Genomic DNA, 9,031 nt, shown 5'->3' with positions numbered 1-9,031 from the left:
AGCACCCTTGGGGCACTCCTTCTTTCCCATTTTCTTTCCCCCCTTTTCTTTTGTTTTTTCTTTCTCTTCTTCTTTCTTTTCTTTTCTTTTTTTTTAATTTTTCTTTTTGCTTTCCTTTTTTCCTTCCCCTTTTTCTTTCCTTTTCTTTTCCTTTCCCCTTTCCATTTCTAAGCGCCGCAGCCCTCGCCGTGAAGGAGCGGGGGGGCCGGGCGCGGCGGCTGCGCGCCGCGGGGGGCCGCGGGCGGCTCCGCGCCGCTCCGCACCCGCGCACACGTGCAGGCCGGCGCGCCCCCAGCCCCGCCCCGGGCGCGCGCCATTGGCCGCGGAAGTTAGCGGCGCGCCGCGGATTGGCTGTGGCGGGCTCCGAGGGAGTCGCGGCCGCCAATGAAAGGGGCCGAGCGGCGGCGCGCTGGAGCCGCCGGAGTTGCCGCGTAGCCGCGCGCGGGGAGCGGCGGAGCCCGGCGGGCGCGAGGTGGGTGCGCGCGGGGGGCGCGGCGCGGTGCGCTGCGGTGCGCTGCGGTGCGCTGCGCGCTGCCCCGGGGCTCCGCGCTCCGCGGAGCCTCCCCGGCGGTCCCGGTCCCGGTCCCGCTGCGCCTGCCCTGAAGGCTCAGCAGCCGCCGCGGAGGGGGGGCGCGGCGGGAGGGGCCGCTGCCGCGGTGGCACCGGCTGCGCGCTCCGGCTCGCAGCGCGGAAGGGAGCCCGTGAAGCGTTGCAGCGAGTCGCTTTTGCTGCGTTTTGGTAGGAAAACGCGTAGAGGGCAGAAACGCAGGGCGCAGCACATCCAGCGGTGTGGTGTCCTTGGGCAGATGTGGTCCTCTCTGGTGCTGCCCGGCCACAAGCGAGCAGATCTGAAAATACATCTGGATTTGCTCTTATTTCCATACCAGAAATCCACTTCAATAAAACTCCAGTGAGAAAAGCAACTGCCTGTCATCCAAATTAGTTTGTGTAAGGACTCTGCCTGCTGCCTCTCCTAGTCTTGCATCTGCTGGGGCAATTGCTCAAAGACACTTTGGGAAAAGCTCACCCCTCTTGAGCAGGCTGCTGAGGGCTTGCAGTGGCCTGGAGGATCCCAGTTCTCTTCCACCCTCCACAGTGTCCTCTGAGCGCCCCTCTTGGTGTGGTGCCAACACGAAGAGATGGGATGTTTGGTGCTGGCTAGAAACGTGTGCAGTGGGTTGCCCAGAAATAGGCGTTCTTGTGACCTCAACTGATGAGCCTCTCTGTCATGGAGCGGTTAGAGGAGCTGGATGTTTGTCAGCCCTTCCGGGTTCCTCGGGTGTCATCCCATCCCGGCTGGGCACAGCACGGGCCCGGGCTCTGCGTGCAGGATGGAGCCGCCTGCCCTGCTGCGCGACCCGCCTTGCGCCTGCTCTCCTTGGAGATCCCTCCAGGGCTTGCGGGGTGGGAAGCGCCCTCCGTCTCGGAGGTGGACGTGTCCCTCTGTCCCGCTAGCCTTGAAATGCCCCGCTGGTGAACGCGGGGAGGTCCTGCCTGGGAGAGCGGTGGCCCCAGCAGGCGGTCAGCGCAGGCGCGGGAGCTTCCCGCGGCGCAGCCTCCCCGGGCACCGCCGCGTCCCTGGGCGCCACGGGAAGGGCGCCGTGGGCACCTTGGCTCCAGCCCGCCCGCGGCGCCCCGGTGCTCGCGGCGGGCTGCCGGCCTTGGGCACCTCCGCCGGAGCAGGGCGCAGCGGCGAGGGCAGGCGAAGCCCAGCGGGTTCGTGCTTCAAACAGGCAATGAAATGACATAATAACAAAGGGGAAAAAGCGCGGGATTTGGGTCACTGTCTGAATAACGCGTGTCCGAAGACACAGGTGTCTCTGCGGAAGACGGCTGCTTAATTTCCTGACTCGTCAGAAGGGCACTTCTGGGCACGGGGCGAAACCCTGCCAAGCTTTAATCGGCCTTGGCAGCGTCGCGCAGCCCGTTCGAGCGAGGCAGCGAAGGCAAGTCTGGAATTCATTAGGGCTTGTTGCAAGGCCCTGAATATTTTTTTTCAATCACTGTTGGGTTTAATTATTGTTGATGTCTTGTCTAGCATATTATGGGATTCCTTGAGGAAATTAAAACAGCATGAGCAGGAAGGCGTTGTTTGGCAAATGGGTTGTTTAGATTAAATCCTAAATGGAGAGTTAAAACTGAAAACAAAGATAAAGCGTGATGGCTGGCATTTTGTGCCTTACTGGAGCTATTTGAACTGGACGGTGGAAACAAAAGGCACCAGGATTTGTATGCTGTTCTCGCTATATTCAGTCAGTATTTTTTTTCAGGAGAAGAAAATAACCCAGCTTATCAAAAGTACTATTCAAAGCCAATGTAAAGTTTTGTTCAGTTAATACAAATATTAGTTTTTTTTCTCTCCTCAATTTTTTGTCCTTCAGTTCCCTAGCATGGGTTTTACAGAAGTGCAGAGCAGACAGGCTATAGAAAAGAGCATGGTTGCTGCTGTGAAAAATCAGATCAACTACATGTGCAGCTCAAGATGACGGGGTACCTCGGGAGGTGGCAGGAGCCTCCAGCAGGTGTGCAAGGGAGCTCTGCCCTGCTAGGGGTTGAGAGCTTGTCCTCGCTAAGTCCAAACTTTAAAGCTCCTTAAACTCAAGGAGAGTAAGGGAGACTCAGCTGTCTCTATTCGTGTCATGAGCTGTATTGCTTGATCGAGGTGTACAGGATACTTGAACTAAATCCGTGAAGCTCTTCTCCCTTCCTTCCCCACCGTGAGCGCTCCTCTGTCGCAGAGCTCCGTGGAGAGCTGCAGATGGCTGCTCTGTCTTGGAGAAGACACTGCACTCAAGTAACAGAGGTTGTGCCTACAAGTAGTCTTCAGAGCACATCTGTAAAACTTCTATTCTGTCCAAAACATTTTCAAGCAATTTGGGTATGCGGCAATGAAGATAGTAAACACTGCAAGTGCTGTGATTGTGCGTGCAGAGCAATCGCATTAGTCATTTAAATGTGCAATGCTCATTTGTGTAAACGGTGTCAGGAACTGTACAAGCGGTTTCATTTCTGCTGTTGAAAGTCAGACCTCATAATTTTAAACAGTTAAATCATAGAAAGTTATTTATCCCTGGCAGGTTTTTCTTGACGGTTTGTGCAGACTGGCTGTAGTCCCTGTTACCAGAAGCTCTGTCTCGTGAGGAAAGGCTGGTGCAGGCCCCCTTTGCCCGACGGGGTTTCTGCCCGGGCGGGTGGGTTGTAGCAGCTCGCGCCCCAGCGCGGTGGTGACGTCTCGCCTTGCGCACGCCGCGCTGCGGGGTGGCGTGTGCTCCTGCACAGTGCAGATCTCTGCTCCAGGTGACCACGTCGCTACATTGCAGCCGCAGGGAAAACACTGCTGCAGCAGTCACGTAGGGAAACGTGTTGATCTCGAGGTGGAGACCTGCTGACTAGTATAGGTATGAAACTGTAAAGCAATAGAGGGGTTAAAGAGCTTATTTCGGGACTCAGACCTAAATCTAGTCCCATAAATTTACAAAATCGTTTCCTCCTGCATGGAGGGAGTCTGGAGTATTTGTCTGGGCTGAGCTTTGTCTTTTTTATTTTTAAAAATGGGAAAAATATTATTTCAGCCCCCCAGGAAGAGAGGTATTTGGATGCCCCAGTTCAAATCTATTGCTTCATTTAAAGATAAAAGCTGAAAGAAGAGGGAAGATGTCAGGGAGGAGTTTCCTCTTGCAGGTCACCAAGCTGACTCCCCGTGCTCTTCCCACCTTGCCTGATGTAAGTGCAGCTCCTTTGCCTCAGCTACAGGTGGTCTCCGAGCAGGCACAGACCACCGTCTGCCTCTAATGACACTCCTGTCTTGCCAGACGCGCTGTTCCTGCTCCCTCCTACTCACCGGTGTCTCGAGTGAAATGCCAAGTGCTTTTTCTAAGGAAGTTGCTAAAACTGAAAATTAATAGCAACTTTGGCTTAGGGTTGCTGACAGGTAAGACATGTGGAAGTAGTTCTGGAATTAATTTTCTGAACTGATAAAAGGGACAGGGAAAAGGAAAGTCTTTTCCATGTTTTTGGGGGGAGGGGATAGGTGATCCTACTGCTCATCTCTGGTTCATTTGGAACATAAGGAGTGCATGTGCTGGGTGACTACTTGTAAGTCAAAACTATGCATAAAAACACTACAAAATGGAGTAAAGACAGCTGATGAGCAGTTAGAAACAAAAATGCAAAAGGATTTTTCTGCTGATGCTTAATTCTGGATGCTGTTACCTGTACCTTTCAGGTATTTTTCAGAAATGTGCATTTGCATAAGTTCTGCTTCTGCCTGCAACATTAAAACTTCTTGCCATGGTTTAGAGACAGACTTCACATGATGCAGCGAAATGGCCACATGACTCCTGTATTAAAAAGTGCCATGAAAGTAGTGTTTATTTCTAGCAGTTGTGTGTGGCTGTTGGATGTTTTAGGTGCTTGAGTTTCGTATGGGATGTCAGACAGCACGAGGGGAGGAAGAGGACTGGCTTGAGAGGACATCCATGCTGTGGGAGCACCTCTGCTGCGTCCATCCTGTCCCTTGCGCTCCTGCAGCATGCCTGTTGGTGCAGGCAGCCAGGCTGAGCATTGCTGTTGCTCATCGCAGGGGAAATGCTGCAATTCAGTATGCAAGGAGGGTATCCTGCAGCTGTGCTGATGCAGCCTACCTTGGATACCTATGGATATCTTTGCTGGTGGCATAGGGTGTTCAAGGCTGTTCAGACCTCTGAAAGCTTCCTGAAGGAAGCAGAGGAGCCTGAGGAAGCAAGCTGGAAAGGCCAGAAGCAGCCACTGCTGTGGGGAAACAGTCCTAGCTCCAGCACATTTATGTAGGTGTTGGCCAGAGCAGCAGCAGAACAGGACCCCAGGCTCTAGAAGAACAGTCTAGAGTGGATCTTAATCCTGATGAGGCCTCACTAGACTTGGTTTTGCCTTTAGAGTGACAAAGTCTCTACTGAATAAATGAAAGGAAAGTTAAATCTAGCTCCAGTTGTCATGGTGGAAGTGTTGTTTGGAACCAGCCTGCTAAGGCAATGGGCTAAAGTCTCTCAGGATTAGCTTTAGCATAACCTTTGACAAAGTGTTTCTGACAGCATTCTTTAGCAAAAGAGCCTGTCATGGGAAGCAAAAAAAACAAAAACAAAACAAAACAAAAAAAAAAAACTTCCATCTTATCAGCAGGAACATGCAAGAACAAGATTGCCCAAAAGGTGTGGGCAACTGGCCATGGCACCATAGGCCATATTTGAGGTGGCAGGACCCTTCAGATGCTGTGTTCAGCTTCTGGGTATCACTAGCCACAAAACAGACTACTTCATGTGCTGCCTGTGAGAATCTGGAGCAGTTTCACTCAAAAGCAAAACCTTTATTTTTCTCTGTTTAAGAAACTCATGCATCAAGATTATGAAGCTCCAGGCAACAAAAAGCCCTTGTTCCTATCCTCTGTTACCAAGCCTGCTTTGCAATTACTCCACAAAAAAGCACCTGCAAGTGCCAACTAAAACAAGGAGTCTTCGGAGGGGAAACAGCCAGGCAGCTCCTGCCGGCCACACGTCTTAATCCAGATCATCAGGATATAATAACTGAGCAGTAGTATTATTTAAAGTACCCGTTCCTGTGTTAAATGTCCTGATCCAGGACACGGGCTGCAGTCCTGGAGATGGCTGTGGCAGCCACGAGTTCTCATTAGCCGTCGAAGGGCAGCTAACTTGCAGGGTTAGCGCCTGGCCAGCTGAGCCCCTGACGGAAGGGCGGGCAGGACGTGGGGAGGAGAGGCGAGGCAGGGGCTCGGGCATGCCCCTCGCACACCTACCTCCTCCTGAAATGCCTTTGTGCCCCTGGCCACATCTCTTGACTCTTCCTGTCTTCGTTTCCTCGGCTGTAAAATGAGAATAGCAGAGCTGAGGAGAGATTTAGGAGGTGTAGAAACCTGCTGGGAGCAGCTACAGAATTGCAAAATGTCACTGTACTGGGGGGTGGGGTGGGGTGGGGCAATTTCTCACAATTCAACCATTTCTCTTCCTGCTGGAAGCAGGAATAACAGAACTGATTAACTGAAGGATAATTGATGATGAAAACAAGATACTTACCTGAACACTTTGGAACTTAGCGCAGCTACTGTTTAATTAAATTTGGGTGGGTTCTTATATAATCCTATATGATTCATTCCATATACTTACAACTTGTTTTTATAATGTAGACCAAGTGTCTGAAGCTTTCTTTTCTTGCTAGTGGAAAAATCTGTTCACCTTATTTTTAAATTTGCCCTTTCCTTATCATTAATTCACACATTGTTACTGGAGAAGGGAATCCTGCCAACTATGTGCTTTTGGAGAGCAAGATATTTGCGGAGGCTCTGGGTCTACTATATCTCTGTCATCCTGTAGGTTGAAATCTGGCAGCTCTATTGAAATAGCTTCCTCGGATATCAGTGCTTTTCCCTGTGCTTTGTATGTTGCCAAAACAAAAGGCAATAAACTTCTCCCTCTGCAAAGTGCAATATCAATTAGTGCTTCCAGTATTCCAGATGATGCTACCTCGTCCACTGACTAACTTCAAGTTCTCTCACTGTGGGATAAATTTAAAATAGTCTTTTTTAAGTGTTGTTTTTTTCCCTATCTTGTGACCTTTAATTTGGATAACTCTGCCTGCTTACTGAATCTGGTTGGGAAACAAACTACTTCTAAGTCATGTCTACAATAAATGTTTTTCATCTACATAAACAGAACAGATCCGAACTCTCCTTTGCTGTTCAGAGTCAAAATGATCATAGTAGCAGGCTCCTGCATTGAATAATCCTGCTCCTGAGGATCATTGGTCACTTCCATAAACTTACTCCACCTGCAAGCACTGTCAAGGAGCCCTTCAGAAATCTGGGAGAGTTTGTCTTGTACAGCCCTGAATTTTCCACTTGGAAAATAATCCCTTCCCTATAGGGTGGTTTTCTAGTGGTAGTTTCAGATGGTTCGCTTCTGTGCCAGGACCATGGTTTGGCTGGGGAACACCACACCTGAAACTGCACCCAGCATGATATCATTGCTCAAATCCAGGAGACTTGTCACTCGTCGACAGGAGAAAACAGGAGCGTAAAGCTGAATGAGCGAAACTGCTAAGCTAGGTCGGAGCGCTGCAAAAGTGGCCAAGGCTGTTGGTCTCTGCTGTGCTATCGGTTTCCTTAGTAGTAACACCAACAAAGTGGAAATATATGCACCTCTAAAGCACACTTACAGTTATTTTTCATGTTTTGATTAGTCCAAGTGCTCTATTTTGGACAGTCTGCTCTATGTGCATCTCCCAGGACGGCGTGTTTTGGGGAGGGCAGTGATGCTCCCATCGGCTCTGTGCGAGCAGTGCTGACGCGGGCATCAGCCCCGTGTTGTGCCCCGCTGCTCAGCTTAACGAGCGCGAGCAAGCAACGTCCTCCTCGAACGAAACCCAGTGGTGCTTGCCTGCGAGACGCATCAAGTGTCTCTTCAGAGCCATCCCAAAGCTGACTTGGGCTCCGTTCTCAGGCTATGGGTAAAGGGGCTTGATCCCACCCAAGGTTCGCTCGCTGGACAGCTAAATGAGATCCTGAGAGAACCGTAGCGCCGAGCGCTGCGCGTAGGTGCAACATCCAGCTTTCGGTCACGTGTGCCTGCACTGCGCCAAGGTCGCTCGCGTGCTGCTTCGCTCTCTTCATCCACCCCGGAGGTTCAGAGGAGCAGGGAGCCTTCTGGAGCTCGGGTGGTGCCGGCCTTGCATCGTGCTTACTGCTGTGGCTCCCGAAGAGCACGTCTGCCAGAGCGCTCTCTGGAATGTTTCAGCTCTCCAGTGGTGCCTTTGGGGGGAGTTTTTTCCCCCACCCAGTCTTTGAGAGGCAGGTTTAATCAGAAGCAGGTGGTCCACTTCCTTGCAGGCTTGCTGAAAAGATCTTATAGGATTGGAAAACTATCTAGGAAATGCGGAGTGAGACTGATTACCGCTGCAAACTGTGCATTGAGGTGCATGAGGCCAAGCTCTTGAAAGGAGGTTTCCTGCCACCCAGGAGAGGGTTGAGTGGGACTGCTCTTCCACGCAGTAGAAGGACCTTTGCTCAGTGTTGTAGGCAGCAAAATAGTTTAGGTATTTAAACAACAGCTGCATGGATTTTTTTTTAAGGCCAAATTTTCAAAGTTTTCTGTTAAATGAAAATTTGGACCATTGTCCACATACTTGCACAAAAAAAGAAGTTTTTTTTTTTGAAACTTTCTTCAGTTTCACCTTGTGACTGGTGAGTCTTAGTAGATAGCTCAACCTTCAGAATTACTGTGCCATACTGCTGTGCTGCAATGTGCATAATGCTGCATGAGTACCCTCAGAAGTTTTACCTTGCTAATTGTTACTGCATTTGATTAGTTTTATATGCTTATACAAGTAGCAAATGGTCTCATTCAGACAAGCAGCCAGAACTTCAAACTTCTGAGACTGATGCAAACCTTTCACAGCTTGGGGGGAAAAAAAATCTCTAATTCAAACCAGGTACCTAAGAATCTCCTTTCTATTAGTGTATCTGCTTTTCAGTTTGAATTAAGGAAATGCAGATATGAGTAAGAATATTCCCTACACTAGTAAGAATATTCCCTACACAGAATATTCCAGAGTGAATATTCCCTACACTAGCTTGACTATAGCTATTTGAAGCACTGATACCTTATTTAAGACTTCAAATACTGTATAGCCTATGCATAAATATTTAGAGGAAGTATGAGTTAGCTCCCTATTCTTGTACAAGCTTAGCTCTATAGTATAAGCAAATAAACATTATCTAAATGATGACAAATTAACCTCTATCAATAATATTCCTAAACAGTTGTGCTAAGCAAGCTAGTCCCATGTGTGTAAATGTCATATGACCTTTCCCTTCTTGGTTGAAGGGACTTTCTCAAAGTTAGAACTCTTAATTTCCAATTCATTGCAGCTGCAGGAACCGCACCCAAAGCATTCAGACACTCCTGCAGCTTCCTTTTAACTCTCTTTGGCCCTGGCTGTGATTTATTGAAGCAGTGTCGATGCCAAGGCTGCATGAAGGTCTTTG

General features: G+C 49.8%; 1 protein-coding gene across 2 annotated transcripts in view; it reads left to right on the top strand.

Annotated features, from left to right (window-relative positions):
• The first annotated feature begins 413 nt into the window (after nt 1-413).
• The window catches only part of LMCD1 (LIM and cysteine rich domains 1), a 40,372-nt gene continuing 31,754 nt past the window's right edge, over nt 414-9,031 (top strand). Inside the window, exon 1 of one of the 2 annotated variants that reach the window (XM_062585977.1) lies at nt 414-472. Coding sequence is in view for 1 of the 2 variants with exons in the window: in XM_062585976.1 (XP_062441960.1) it covers nt 3,655-3,723 (69 nt within the window). In the remaining variant the exon portion in view is untranslated. Of the gene's footprint in view, nt 473-3,632; nt 3,724-9,031 lie in introns of those variants that run through there. The other variant, XM_062585976.1, reaches the window with a different exon arrangement.

This window comes from Rhea pennata, chromosome 12 (genome assembly GCF_028389875.1).
Source record: "Rhea pennata isolate bPtePen1 chromosome 12, bPtePen1.pri, whole genome shotgun sequence".
NCBI classification, from domain to species: domain Eukaryota; kingdom Metazoa; phylum Chordata; class Aves; order Rheiformes; family Rheidae; genus Rhea; species Rhea pennata.
Note: the sequence above shows the minus strand (reverse complement) of the source record. Positions and strands in the feature narration are given on the sequence as shown.